The following is a 15,235-nucleotide window of genomic DNA, read 5'->3' as shown; positions in this document are numbered from 1 at the left end:
CTGTAATATATTCCTCTACCTTTTCCTCGTACTGCAAACCTTTGGTGCAATGGCTATATCTCGCTTCAGTACTATTGCTGTTCTTCCAATTGCGAAAACATGCAATGTTCTCTTTCGGCCAGCACTCCAAGCGAGTCAAGCTTATTGCCGACCTTGTTCTACTCTCTGATCTCCTCATCTAATTGTCCGGCCAGGAAACCTTGTATAAAATTGATTATTTCCATTCCACGCTGTTTCCCCAAACAGGGAGTAGAAGCAGGCATCTTAAAGCAGCAAGCTGGAATTACTTATTCCCACGTAACATACACACATGTCTAGATTTCACTATGACCACAGAATATACTACACCTCAAAGAAGGAAGCTTTAGATGACCATGCTCAAAGATAGACCTCTGAACACCTTCTACAACATGTCAATGTTACTTTTAGAAGTGACACTGGGCACAGCAAGTAGTGCATTTCTCAAAGTCGGTGGATTTAATTTGCTCAAACTAGTAATTATAACATAATATTCCCGATTCCGTGTCAAGAATGTCTTTGACTTCAATATCCGCAACCAACTCTCCCATAAGCAGAAGATCTTTGACCGAGGCCTTCTCAAGCGATTTAAAAGCCGCAACACCTCGGTATTGATACAAACGATTCTGAGTATCTTTCTGCTGCCACAACCACCAAAGTCTATCAAGCTGCGTATGAGGAAGAAAGAAAACAGGATCTGATCAGAAGTGAGCAAGTGTATTGATTCAATAAAAGTATTTAAAGCAATAAAATCACTCACCATATGGAGCTGTAAACATCGAGAAGTCCCCTCGAATCATATGGGGAATTGAATTATGGGCAGTATTTTCAAGACCCAAGTTAAATTTCTCGTAATCATCTGTATCCATCAATTGATCCAGCATGTAAGGCTTGATCTTCAATGATTCCGAACTATCGGTTATGTTGAAGGAGCGCGATAAACAGTGCCGCGAGTGTTTAGAACCGATGTATGGGACGGATAGTAGAGCAAAAGGACCGTCAACAACACATTGCCCGATTCCACGTGAGTCAATGACTTCTGAGCTTGGATTTCCGTTGCCGCCAAAGCCGAGTTCATTGTCCCATACAGGGGAGTTGGTTATATTTTCCCATTCAAGGGACCAATACCAATAACTACAGCACAAATAAACGTCAATGTTCTTTGCTTTTGAAGAGACCGGGATTGATGCTAGTATGCATACCTTAGGTATCCTGTATAGTGGCAATCTTCTCTCAGAGCTCTTTCATAGCTATGCAAAAAGTATCTGTGCCATGCAACAAACGCAGCGGCGTTATGGGCTCCAGAAACCATCAGCAATTATGCTCCTAGTTCAATTGAAGCGAGATCTAATCAACACTCACAGTAGTTTCCAACATTGGTATGAACCCACGGAAAATCATCGTATAATGAATAATTTGAATGCAATCTCGATGGCGTCTCTCTTAGGCATTGGACAGCATTCAGATAATTAAATTTCTCTGCCGCACTAAATGACCGCCACTCTCTGCGCGTCGAGGGATTGCTACAACGCTCTCTGTTCTGAGAACGATCTAGAGTTTGATGTCGATGGTAGTGATTCTCAAAAATGACACCACTGAAAAAAGATATCCCCAGAACTAAAGCCCCAAGAACTACCACGCCAAGTAGCCTTGACGGTAGAAGTTGTCGACCTTGTAGAGTCCTCTCACTTTTCTCCCTCAACTCAAGATCAGAGAGAACTGGTGAATATTGAGTTTGTCGAAAAGGATTCAGCATATTTGGATTCGAATATCGAGATATGCCAGTGCTCGAGTCAATGTATGGGACTGAATCAACAAAAGATTTTGATACTGATACTCACTCTCCCGCAAGACCCTAAAACTTTCGTGCTCATGAGAGTTGACTGAAATCTATGCTGCAGCTCAAAGTGTGGAAAAATTCCCCTAACATGATGTAATTGATCGACTTTTTTCGGGGATAGAGCAATTTGAAGTGACACTGTGATAGAATGAAATTCAATAGTCGCTACATAACAACAGCACACGCATATTGTCGTTTCAGCTTGCTGTTCATTTTCTTTACTTTTGATAACTCGCAAAATTGTCAATCAAAGTTTTCTACCTACCTTTTTTGCCTACTTCATTCTCAAGTCACAATTGACCAAGTCTTCGAGTGAGCGACCATCACACAGATTGCATCATAAACTGAAGCCCGTGTGTCTCAATTACCTTGCATGCATCATTGCTACAAGTAGAAATAGTCTCAAATCTGACGCCTTGTCACTATGATCAACCGCAAACTTCCCCTCGTTTTAAGATATAAATGATTTTCCCCATAATTATCTACAACCAAGATCTGCAAAAAGTGGGACCCGTAGCCCCCATCCTCTGGAGAAGATCTTATGAAATGCATTTTGAGCGCATACATTGAATCTTGGCAATCTTCATGAGAATTAGGGACTAGAGATCAGTGTACATGAATTGAGGATTTTGAAGGAATTAAACATTATGATGAGCGCTCTGTGGGTTAGACTTATCCCGTATCATAATCAATAGGACTAGCGCACGTAGACAACCCAGTATGATACCGTGTCTCCCTACGAAATCGGATCGGGATCGGGATCGGGATTGGGATATGGGAAGATAATTGTTTCTCTCTAGCGAAAAGCAGTAGACTCCCCTGACTGTTGAAAAGAAATGATACATATCAATGCTTTGCTGTAATTCATGGCAATACAGACCGATCACGGTCTCAGTATCGCAAGACGTAAGCATCAAGTGATTGACTGTTGTAAAGCATGTGTTCTAATACGTAAGTCTTCGCAACATCCATGAGTTTGAGTATCCAAGTTTTCCCACAATGACAATCGTTGTGTGAGGAACCGTAAAACACGCCAACTGTCAGAATGCTGTCTTGCAGATACGCGGCACAGAAAGACTTCTTCCAACTGATCGACAATTTTAAACCGCCCAATCTATCATATATAGAGCTCTTCGAACTGCATTTGAAATAAAATCACTTTTCATTCCAGACGAATTCATTGATTCAACTGACCAACCGCACAACTTTTGAAGTTCATTTATCCCACTCGGTCACTCCAATCGTATTCCAAATACATCTTTCAAGTTACCATATTTTCCCAATCAAGTCGACCACTACTCAATATGCATTACTCGAAGCTCATGATCATTGCCTTCATTGGTTATGCCTCGGGACGTGCGATTTGTAAGTATATATAAACCACTCTCAAAATTTGAACACACTCTGAGACACAGAACAGTACTCGAGAATCCTTCTTTTACTTCTAAGAGAGGCGATGATATCCTAGACTACAAACGGAACGATAACGGAGATTACAAGAGAGGCATCGATCTCCTAGGGAACAAACGGAACGATAACGGAGATTACAAGAGAGGCGTTGATCTCCTAGAATACAAACGGAATGATAATGGAGATTACAACAGAGGCGAAGATGTTGCAGACTACAAACGAAACGACAATGGAGATTACAAGCGGGAAGAAGATATTACCAAGAGGGACGAAGCTATTACGGAAGCTCTTACAGAAGAAAAGAGAAACGATGGAGACTACAAGCGGGCTGACAATGTTTCGGATTACAATTGAAGTGACGAAGTTGATCGGGATGAGCAAAGTAGAAGTGAGAAGGAGGTTGAGAGAGTCAGATGTTGTATGTAGCACTGGATGTTTCAGATTAGGGATTCATTTTCTAAGCCCATGGATTTCCGAGCGTGCATCCACACTCTTGTAAACCCTTCCGCAACTTTTTTTTATGTCTTTTGAATGTGAACGTGTTTTTGGTCGTGCATGCAATAATAACTGGGAATTCATGTGCACTGGCCCATTTCCAGATCGAATGCACCTTGTTCGATCTCTCTCCAGCGTAGTTGTATCGGATATTGAGATATTTCTTCAGATCTGCTATGATTTTTCGCCGCAATAGACTTACTTGGTATGATTTTCAATAATTCCTTTGTTACACAAACGCGGCATTGACGGAAGTCAATGTGGGCACACCGCCCTTGATCTACCACTGAGCAGATTATTGTGCGCACACAGATCAATCCTTGACATCTGCGTATGTTATCTATAGGTAGCTTCTCCATCTTATGATTTCAGGATTGCTCATTTAGTCGAGAAGTCTTAGTTGAATGCATGTAATTGAGATCAAACATTTTGACAACTGAAGTGACAAGTGGTCGTTGATCTAAAGCTCTCGAAATCGCGAAGTGCGCAACGTGTTGTGGGGTTTGCCGAAGGCCAATCAATCTTGCTTACATACACTAGCGGGAAATGTATCTGCCCTCGATTCTCGAGGTTGAGATATATTGGATATTCTATAGCAATCTATACACACCTGTGTAGCAACCCATTCGAGTTGTTTATAATGTCCCCGGGTATCTATAGCTTGTTTTGGCCTCATATAACACTATAACTTTACAAGTCAGGTACTGAAGCATACATTTTTAGCCTTTCAATTTCGGAAGACGACAATGATCCGCGGCCTCCCAGCTGAACAGTCTACCCTACGCTTCGGAATAGGTACTTGTACTAGAAAATTACCCCAGACTGAGAATACTATCAATGTCACTAGAAACAAAAGCTGCTTGAAGACTTCCCGGATTGATGCTTAGATACGGCCTGATAAGAGTGTCTCGGACGATGATGGCTGCGAAGTTTAAGCTTGATGGATGTTTCTTTGTTGATTGTCTTAATCAATTGTGCGTGGTTTGCAAGCTGCAGACAAAGGGGCTCAAGGAAGCCATGTAACTGCTCTCATACTCATGTTTGATACTCATGTACTAATCATTATCCATATAAGAGGATAGTAATGAACATTCAATGTTGTTATAAAATTCAATCTCGCTGTTTGCCCCATGCTTTGGATATCAGTTTCATCCCAGACATGAATATTTCTGGAAGCATTCCGATTGAAAGATTGGGTTGCAGAAGTAGTTTACAGGTGTATATAACTTCCTAGTGAAAATAGGCCTTTCGTTTGGATCTGATAAAGTACCTTTTTTGCTAGCAACCATCTGGCTTGCCCTAATCAAATTTCTACGTTGCAGATTTCTCTGCGATTTGAAGCGTGTGTTTTTTGATGGTTTGAATGCTTGGATAGAAATTTCCACGCGTTCCAACTTTTATATTCACTTCCTTCTGCAAGTCTCGACTTTTATATCATCGAATGTGTTATTCTATCTTAACGAGTCCTGAGAACAGGAGATCCGAAGGTCCATCCGATAGTTCTTGGCTCAAATTCGACACCCTTTGATCACCATGTGATCTCCAAGTGAATTCTCCAAACCTCTTCTTTCAATTTCAGCACCTAGCTAGCTATATCAATAACACTAGCCAATGTGTATTATTCACTCAAATCTTACAATTAGTTGTGTCACATGTACATAGGTAGGATCTTTTGAATATTACCTCGGTATGCAGAGAGATGATTTCTCTATTGACTTTGAAGTATTCATATTGAGCCTAGATTCGATGAAACAGAATGAAAGACAATATCATTTCCCTTCCAATAGATGGATGATAGAACTCTCTCACTTCAAATCAGATATTACTACATCCTTTTATCCAGCATCTTCACATTACCGGGCAGGGGAAAGAATTCTGAGATGTTTTAAACTTCCAACAGATGAGATTAGGGTTCAAGGTATAATACTTCGCTTATAGCCCTGAGGTTGAACAGTATTGCATCGATTATATAGTGCTGCTTCACTTATTGGTTAAAGCTAGCCTGTAATGAAATGTGCTATCATTCCTAGGCCATTGGTCTTTGGTGAAGGAGCCTCGAAGTTCTCCGTTCTAGATAGGTAGGTATAGAGATAGTCTTTGGGCTAGATATGATCCTCTCGCAAGAATGCCTGTGTTCTGAAGAGGTAGGGTCCTATTGGAATTGGTACTAGCGCCATTTATTTACTCTTAGCGTGGAAATTTTTGATGTATTCACTGAAGCCGTACAAACTAGCTCATTTCGAATTGCGGGCAGTAATTTTAGCACGGGATTAGGACTGTCGGTTAGTGATACGGAGCCTTCAGCGAGCTACATTTATATCTAGATGCGCTCTATATGATTACAAGAATCCCTTCCTTAGCAACAACTGAATATCGCATGCTCAAGTCTTTCCTTCCCTACTTTCTTATTATTTTCAGATCACTTTACACTCACTTACTTCACATACGACCCTTAAAATTGCCCCTTTCTTCGCACTTTGTTTGCCACTTAAAAAGATTCTTATCCGGCCTCGAGGGAAGATGACGTTCCTCAATGATTACTTTGTTTTGAATCTCCCGGGCTGGCGTCTTTTCATTATTGCCTGCTTTATGGTAATTGGCATCAAAACTATAAAATTCTTTGTTGAACTATGCCGTGTTCGTCGCAAGTTTCAACGTATGCAGAGGGAAGGCTTAGTGAGTTATTGCTGATGTCCATCTAAGTTTTCGTGATTATAGCTGACAGAATCTCAAAGCCAATGCCTCCGCATCATCCAGTGTTTGGTCACTTGAAATTGATTGGTGATATTGTATCTCGATTGCCCAGCGATGTCCATCGTCATGTTCTTCCACACCAGATCAAACTCCTCTACCCTAACCTTGGCCCGTTGTTCTACCTCGATACATGGCCCTTTGGTAGTGAGATTTTGGTTGCTGTAGGTCCGGATGCAGCTTACCAGATGACTCAAGCACATCCGCTGCCTAAGTTCCATGCCATGCGTGAATATTTGAAGCCTATGACAGGTGGAAATGACCTGGTCTCAATGGAAGGTAAAGAGTGGAGAAAATGGAGAACTATCTTCAATCCGGGCTTCAGCGCTAGCCATCTTATGACTCTGGTTCCTGATTTGATGAAAGACATGTCTGTTTTCTGCGAGATTCTGAGAAAAGCGGCTATGAACTCAGACATCGTCATTATGGATCATTTAACAACTAGATTGAATCTGGATATCATTAGTCGGATGGCTTTGTAAGTAGACTCCTTGGATTCGATCTCGTCAAACTAGTTCCTAACAAAGCTTAGGGATACACACTTGAATTCACAGCTCGAGACAAATGATTTCGTTTCTGCATTGCTCAGTCAACTCGATTGGTTATCATTTGGACACGAAGTCAATCCATTCCAACGATATAATCCTATTCGCCCTATTTTCAACTGGTGGAACGGTCGCCGAATGGTAAGATATATCTGGAGAGAGTTGGATATGCGATTGAAACGTCGAAACACTATCAATAAAAGCATCCAAGTTACTCGCAGCAAATCAATTATCGACCTCGCTCTTGATAATTATCTTGCTACCAAGCATGGAGACAACACCACTAACGCCATGGACAACGCTTTCAGAGACATTGCCACATCTCAATTGAGAGTGTTCATTTTCGCCGGCCACGATACAACAAGCAGTACCATGTGCTATGCTCTTCATTTACTCTGGACCAATCCCAAGACCCGTCAGCTACTGATTGCCGAGCATGATATGATTCTGGGCACAGACCACAAGGAAGCTGCAAGAAAAATCACAGAAGATCCGTACATTTTGAACCGACTTCCTTATACCATGGCCGTCACAAAAGAAACTCTTCGACTGTACCCCTCTGCCTCAACTGCTCGTAGCGGTGAGTCTGGATACTTCATGTCAGGAACCGATGGACTTCAATACCCCACCGAAGGATTCATGGTATGGTCAAACTCGCATGCTATCCAACGTGATCCTGCTTACTGGCCCGAACCAAGCGAATTTCTTCCAGAGCGCTGGCTCGTTGAAGAAGGTCATTATCTCTACCCCAAGAAAGGCACCTTTCGCCCATTTGAGTTTGGACCTCGTAAGTGCATTGGACAGGAACTTGCAATGATGGAGATGAAGATCTTTCTTGTTTTGACTGCAAGAGAGTTTGAAATTAGGAGTGTGTATGAGGAGTGGGATAGTCTGCATCCAAAGACTGGTCCGAGAACACTCGAGGGAGATAGAGCTTATCAGATCTTGTCTGGAGCTGCTCATCCAAGTGATGGGTTTCCATGCAGGGTTAAGTTGGTTGGAAACTGAAAGTCTGATGAATGAGATCATGAAGCGTCAATGGGTAGGATGATGCAAATGGTTGTGTGTCGGACAGAGACATTTTAGTCTGGAACTTATGTAGCTCCGACACGGACTGCTACTGAGAATCATCAGCAAAGCAGCGAGTTTCGGGAGCGGCAGATAGAACTTAGGATAGAACTTAGGATTCAAAACTTATACTTCGAGTATAACCAAAAATGATATTAGTCGTACAGATAGCTTCCCTTTTTGATCCTTTGAAAGGTGCTTAAACAAAACATTCTACTTGTCGTCATCCTTCCCTTTCTGTTCATATCCGCTTTACTTAAACTCACTGTTCTTGTATGACTGGGATCTGGATTCTTCTACTTGTCAACAACTTCTTCCACTCTAGCCACCCACTCACCTGCTCATGTATCATTAGAAAACTAGATGCTTACCATCTTAAATCACTTCTCCAGTGAACAGGGCTCACAGAAAAGTAAGGTCAGGGTATGACCTTGTTAGTATATAATCTTATACTGCCCATTATCAATTTATTGCAATGTTTATTATTATTCTTAAATGAAACGATATATTCAACAGCTTATAAAAAGAGTCAGCAAAGATCAAGGAAAATCCTAAAGCAGTGTAACCATATCATTGATTCACAACAGATCGATCTGAAATAATGCTTCGCAAGTTCACCAACATGATCCAAAATTATTTATTAGCCCTAGTTTACATATTCTTACGAAAATAGTATATCATTTGAATCTGCCTAAGAATTCAACAAATTCTAGATTCCTGACCTATCTATTCATGGGAGAAGAAACAGATCGGTATTGATTACTTGCGAAATCCTTCGATAACTTGTATATTTTAGTTCATTTTGGAGAATTATAGTTTTAACAGCATGAATGAAGGCAGTTAGGGGAGATATTTAGTTATTTTACGTTCAAGATTTTTATTGTGGTCTATTGATTACTGGATTTATTGGGGTGATCAATTTTGATCAATTTTTTCTACCGTTCTCGGCTGTTCGATCTATTTAGCATGCGCGCATAATGAGAGATGAAAAAAGGCAATCTTGGTGTAATTTTTATTTATTTATAAAAATTGTCGAATGTTTCATAAACGAGTAACACGTCTAGAACTACAAATCCCAGGATTGAGAGAAATCTCATTCGTTCACAAACTTCCTATCCCGAGCATCATCACATCATTAACCCATTAGCGGACCCTACCCCCATCTTCCCACCCCCCTCAACTTTCACAGCCTTCCCATACTTCCCATTCCACACTACAATCGAATCATCATCCTCAGCCTGACCAACTTCATTCCCTTGCAGAAAGCCCCATCGATGTCTAACAACCTGCGCATCGTTATACGACTCAGAAACTGACCCGAGAAACTCTCCTTCAATCATAAATCCCCTTTCTTCCAGGAATTTCCGCGCAGCAGCAGTATTACCCTTGATCTCAAAAACATTCTGTCTTATAATACCCACACATTCCGGTCGATCTTCCAACACACTCGCAATACACATTTGACCTCCAAAAAGATATTTCGGTTTCACAATCTTATCTGAAAGACTATCCAACGATGCGCGCCAAGGAAAATACTGCTCCACACCCGGTATTTCATCAGCCAGCCTCTTCATCCACACAATCGTACCCTTAACTCGAACATCTTTATGCTGTCCTCCTCTAATCCTAAATCCCAAACGTCCCAGATTATCAAACGTCTTGAGAAAAGCATTGCTGATTTTTTGTCCTTCATGGTACAGAGCCTTCCAGATTGGAACTCTCAAGTCATCTATTAGACCCCAACAGTCTTTACACATACTAGCTTAGCTTGATACTTTGATAGTGATAACGTGCTCGCAGGAATGATACCACGTGTTTGATTGTACTGCTTTGTCGCATCGTTTGGTTTCGAAGAGATGGGTTTCGGGGCAACTCTGGCATTTGAAGGATACTCTGATGCAGTAATCTGGTAGGATTGGTATGATGGCGTGTGACTGGTGGCCAAGGGAAGTAGCGCTCATTGTTGAGGGAGACATGTATTATGGTTCGGTTTTGAATGTGTGATGAGGGTTTGGAGATCCATATAAGAAAGAGTTTATATATACGACTGAGCCAGAGTGACAGTTTGTATAGAGAATATCTTGGGATCCCCTCTAATATGGACGCTAAATGAGCGATACTTAGAGTCTTGCATTTTCTCGAAGAAGAAAAATATTCTTAGTGAATGCCGCAAATTGACTGAGTGCGAATGAGTAGAGCCTTTAGCCAGTCACTTGCTGCCAAAGATGAAATTGCCATCAATAATGATTCAATGTGATGGAGATTGTTTTCGGAATACATGTCCAGACCTGGAGATATTGAAAGTCTAAGAATAAAATTGAAACCTCAAGAGTGTTTGTTCTTTGGGGGAAATGATTCCACGTGTAGGGTTACAACAATAGAATATGAATAATATTCATTGTCGGCCAACATTTCTTGACCGAGAGATCTTGATCAAGTATCTCAAGGTGCATACATGGATCATGGAAAGAAAGAGCGATCTCTGCTTACAACTTCATGAATATTCCATTTCAATATTTCTGGAATTTATCTGCCACGAAGTTGAGGATGCCCGCACCATTTCGAATGACAATAAAAGTGCAGTGCTTATTCAAACTGTAGCCAGCTCTTATGCGGTCTTCCTTCTTCCTCAAGAATAATCATATGCTCCCTGATTCTAACCATGTAGACCACCTTGATCTTTTTGCCCGCAGGAATTTGCTAGAATCCTATAGACAGATGTTTAAATCAAACGGCTGCAGTATCACTTCAGATACCTGCTCAATAGCTCTGGGGCAAGAATCTACCAGAGGAATGGTGCCTCCAAAGAGCTTTGATTAAGATATGATCCGATAGGTTTGCTGGACAGGAGAGAGATTCTATGCAAGGAAGTAATGGAGTGCAGCCAGAAAGATGACCTTTTCTTAACATTTATAATGAAACTGGAATTACAATATCATGAATGGTTTTAAGCTAGTCATTAATCACGCTCATGCGCAATATATAGCGATAATTTCAAACGTTCAGTCGAATATTAAACAATTTTTTTGACAACAAATCTTCCGTTTACGCTAGTTTGTGTTCCACTTTCATAACCTCTACGCCATTCTCTGGGCTAGAGCTCGATTTTTGAAACTCTTTTTCTTCAGCAGCTCTCCCGAGTCTCAGATCTTCCTCTTCGTATATTTGTGGCCTTTGTAGCTGAGTAGCTATCTTATTTCGGTGGATAAAGAGTCCAGGTTTACTTTCAAAGAAGCGATCGATATCCTCTAAGCTTCTGTTCGCAGTCTCTGGATAGAAGAAATATGTAATCGGAACGAAACTCGCGCAAATGACTGCCCAGATAATCCAGAATCTCCATCCAAGATTTTCAATTCCTGACGGAGTCACTTCGGCAACCATATAGTTCATAATCCAATTGGTAGCCATGGCTAGAGATGCACCCTTAGTACGCATCTCAAGAGCATTGATCTCGGTAGGATAGAGCCATGGAACTCCCAAAACACCCATGCCAAAAGCTGCAAAGAACGCAAAGAAGAACGAGACTGCCACAGCTCCGTATTGATAGCTATGTGCTGGATCAGAGACAGTCAAGGCAAGTACGATGGTGATGATGATCCAGCAAGTAGAACATGCAAATGCAGATACCATCATCACGCGTCGACGACCATATCGCTCAATTACAAAGTAGGCTAAACAAGCGAAAAGAAGATAGTCGACAGATCCTGCGGCTGCAAGAATGCGTGCTCTAATCACCTGTTAGTTGCGAGTGACCTGAAGGCTAAAGGGCTCTTACCTCAATTCGGATATTCCTAGCGCATGAATGAAAACGTATGTCATGTAATAGCTAGTGACATTGATACCACTGATTTGATTCATTGCTTGCATCCAAGCTCCTAGAATCATACGTCTCAAAACTCCAGATGGGCCTTTACCAGATAACAATTGGAACCAAGTATATGAGTTCATATGTTCCCGATCCAAGACGTCTTTGATAATATTAAATTGTTGTTTCACAGATGGAGAGTCGATAGTTGCACTATGACCTTCAAGTGCTGCTAGAACTTCGTACGCCTCTTGGTGTCGCCCTTTTCTAATGAGCAGACGCGGCGAATCTGGTAAGAATGGACATAAAGCCCAGATTATAGCAGTAAAGACTAATTTATTGTTAGTTTAATATCATGTTCAAGTACTTAAGAAACTCACATATCTGGAAAGCCAGAGGGAATCTCCATGCCACACTACCCTTCGTGAATGAAAATCCAAGTGTAAGCCAATTAGAGATCGAGAATCCGGTGATGCAATTAGCCATCTGAATAATGACTAGTTTCCCACGACTTCTCATCTTGCTAGTCTCGGCTTGCCAGACACCTGCAGTCGCAGTATTCATACCCGTTCCCAATCCCGCCACTATTCTTCCCACCATCATTTGGGCAACACCGTAGCTAGCAGTTTGGATGAGTGCACCCAAGGCAATGATGGTGCTTCCTAGGAGTATCACTTTAGGTCGGCCGAGAAGATCTCCAGTCCAAATAGTAGAGAGTGCTCCAAAGAAACATCCCAGGTTATAGACAGAAGTCAAAGTCCCTTGAACACTTGTTGTTGGGTACCCCATCGTTCGAAGGAAGTCGTCACCAACTAACACATTTCCAAAAACACCCTAACACAGTCAGAACTTTGGTTTTTTTTCCTAACAATTCTGACAGGACACTTACCTGGTCGTAACCATAGAAAACTAAAACTGTCGAAGCAGCAACGGATATCCATACTGTCAATGCCTCACCAGAACCTCCAAGGTACTTTCGAGCCATTGTACGAAATTGATTCAATTGTAATAACTAGCTGCAGAACTTGCAATCTTGCATATCGCAACTTCACAAAGACTGGAGAACTTCTGATGGCTTTATACCTGACAGTCACCAGGATGTACTCTCGTATCATCCCTTGTGCAGTCGTGCTCCCACACGATGATGCATAGTGTCGATCATTACCAGATTGGAAATTTTGACGATAGAAGAGATAAAACGGCTTGATTAAAATATAGTTTGACAGCCATGGCTGGGGCCAAGACAGCGAAACGAGTCATTGTTTTTCTATTTGATATCAGCAAAATCGTGGGGACCCCAGATTCTGGTGGATTCGCGGGAAGCAAGCGGGGTAAGGTTAACTAGAAGTTTCAAGATTCGCTTCCATTAGTGGGTGTGTGGACTGGTGGGACATTTCTCAACTCTCAAATTTTATCACAAATCCATTCCTCAATCGTTTGATTCCAGATTCCAGAATCCGTACTCCCGTTTCTTGATCTGTAATAAATCACTGAATTGAACTTCGAAGTATTTGAAGGGACACTTTAAGAGATATTGCCAAGTCAATTTTCAAAATGTTCCGTCAGTCCGTGCCACCCGCTGATGATCCAAGCATGTAAGCCAGAAGCTCATCCGGATAGCCTTCCCGCTTTAGCAAAGTCATATGCTTTTTCTGCTACTTGACCTTGTTTACCCTTCCTTTTTTACTTGATGTTCTCGCCAAATGACCGGGATATAAATGGGGTAAAAATGGCTGGGTAAGATCAATATATGAATTGTCTGAAGGATTGTTTCACGTTAAGTCGGATACCCTACTTTTGGGCCACCCTTTTATTGTTACAGGTATCGATATAGAACCAGTATTGAGCCAATATTATTTTAATACTAAAGAGTTTCTATATATATAATAACTTTAGAAAAAAATTTAAATAAAATGAATAAAAAGTTTTATTTTAAATTTAAATTTATATCAATTATTATGTTATATTAATTTTAATGATTCTTTTTATTCAACCTTTTTATGTTACGAACATCGATATAGAACCGGTATTGGGCCGATATTATTCTGATGCTGAAAAGTTTTCATATATATAATAGCTTTAAAAAGAGGGTTTAAAGAAATTAATGAAAAGTCTTATTCTAGATCTATATCTATATTAATTATTGTCTTATATTCATTTTAACAATTCTTTTTATTTAATTTCTTTAAAACAAGCTAGCAATTAGTTTTCGGGAAGAGCTTTAAAAGCTTTAAAGATAATTCTTTTGAAGATCTTATTTTAATTAAACTATAATATATTTATAATATGTTATTGGTATATAATTAATATTATTCAAATTAATATTATTTAAATTATTATAATACTCTCTATTTTCATTAAAAGTGAATTAAAGGAAAGAATATTAAGAAGAAAAATCTCTTTTCTATAAAACAAAACTCTATTTTAAACAATACCTATGAGATATCAATAATACCCTTATTTTATAAATTCTATTAAAAAGATAGAACTTTTTTATAATGTTTTAAAGGTCTTTTATATAAAGAAGGGTCTAGTTAGCTATTCTATAAACAATTAGATTTATTAATTAAAGCCAATCATAAATAAATAATATTATATTAAATAATTTATATATAATTAAAAATAAAACAATGTTTTACTAGAATTATTTATCTTATAATAGATACAAATAAACTATATTCAGGATCTTTAGGATTTTAGGCTACTTTTAGGATTTCAGGTTTTTTAAATATTTTCTAAACTTTTAGATCTTCCGAATTTTCGGGATTTCTCTTAGACTTCGAGAATTTAATAAAAACTAATAGAATTCTATATTTTCAGTTATTTTCTAGAATTTTTATATCTTAAATGTTTTCTGGATTTTCTAGATCTCCTAGATTTTAGGATTTTTATATTTCAGGTATTTTCTAATCTTTCAAATTTTTTAGGCTTTTTTGGATATTCTGGATTTTTGTTATTTTCAGAATTTTCAAGATTTCTTTTTGTTAGAGTAGGTACTAGTAATGAATCAACTAGGTATAATGTAGCATAAAGACTTTTTATTAATTCTTCTAAACTTTATAAAAACTATACAACTTATAAGTATATACAGACTTCCTTCAGTACGCAGTAGGCCCGAGGGCCTACCGTCACGTGCCTAATGGAACCCTATGGCTCACGACCGTGACACTTTTAGGTTTCGAAAATTCAATAAAAAATTAATAAAATTTTGTATTTTTTAATTATTTTTAGTATTTCAAATTTCTTTTTAGAATTTTCAGATTTTCAGAATTTGAGAAATTCTATTATTTTTAGAATTTTGAA

The 15,235-nt window shown here is 39.5% G+C and overlaps 5 protein-coding genes across 5 annotated transcripts; 2 read left to right on the top strand and 3 right to left on the bottom strand.

Annotated features, from left to right (window-relative positions):
* Positions 1 to 491: 491 nt before the first annotated feature.
* Positions 492 to 1,774, bottom strand: EAE97_005825 (uncharacterized protein; the record flags this gene model as incomplete). Its single annotated transcript, XM_038876338.1, has 4 exons — positions 492 to 715; positions 779 to 1,152; positions 1,221 to 1,317; positions 1,381 to 1,774. The coding sequence occupies 4 exons, from the start codon at positions 1,772 to 1,774 to the stop codon at positions 492 to 494; spliced, it is 1,089 nt and encodes a 362-aa protein (XP_038732814.1).
* A 1,388-nt stretch (positions 1,775 to 3,162) lies between these two features.
* Positions 3,163 to 3,622, top strand: EAE97_005824 (uncharacterized protein; the record flags this gene model as incomplete). Its single annotated transcript, XM_038876337.1, has 2 exons — positions 3,163 to 3,223; positions 3,279 to 3,622. The coding sequence occupies 2 exons, from the start codon at positions 3,163 to 3,165 to the stop codon at positions 3,620 to 3,622; spliced, it is 405 nt and encodes a 134-aa protein (XP_038732813.1).
* A 2,661-nt stretch (positions 3,623 to 6,283) lies between these two features.
* EAE97_005823 (uncharacterized protein) lies at positions 6,284 to 8,067 on the top strand (the record flags this gene model as incomplete). Its single annotated transcript, XM_038876336.1, has 3 exons — positions 6,284 to 6,439; positions 6,499 to 6,992; positions 7,047 to 8,067. The coding sequence occupies 3 exons, from the start codon at positions 6,284 to 6,286 to the stop codon at positions 8,065 to 8,067; spliced, it is 1,671 nt and encodes a 556-aa protein (XP_038732812.1).
* Positions 8,068 to 9,254: 1,187 nt separating this feature from the next.
* EAE97_005822 (uncharacterized protein) lies at positions 9,255 to 9,884 on the bottom strand (the record flags this gene model as incomplete). Its single annotated transcript, XM_038876335.1, has 1 exon — positions 9,255 to 9,884. One exon carries the CDS (start codon positions 9,882 to 9,884, stop codon positions 9,255 to 9,257), a length of 630 nt encoding a protein of 209 aa, XP_038732811.1.
* Positions 9,885 to 11,172: 1,288 nt separating this feature from the next.
* EAE97_005821 (uncharacterized protein) lies at positions 11,173 to 12,917 on the bottom strand (the record flags this gene model as incomplete). Its single annotated transcript, XM_038876334.1, has 4 exons — positions 11,173 to 11,854; positions 11,903 to 12,263; positions 12,313 to 12,766; positions 12,822 to 12,917. The coding sequence occupies 4 exons, from the start codon at positions 12,915 to 12,917 to the stop codon at positions 11,173 to 11,175; spliced, it is 1,593 nt and encodes a 530-aa protein (XP_038732810.1).
* Positions 12,918 to 15,235: the final 2,318 nt, after the last annotated feature.

The sequence above is a fragment of the Botrytis byssoidea genome, assembly GCF_014898295.1.
Source record: "Botrytis byssoidea strain MUCL 94 chromosome Unknown BBYS_010, whole genome shotgun sequence".
NCBI classification, from domain to species: Eukaryota; Fungi; Ascomycota; class Leotiomycetes; order Helotiales; family Sclerotiniaceae; genus Botrytis; species Botrytis byssoidea.
This window is presented reverse-complemented; position numbering and strand designations above follow the sequence as displayed.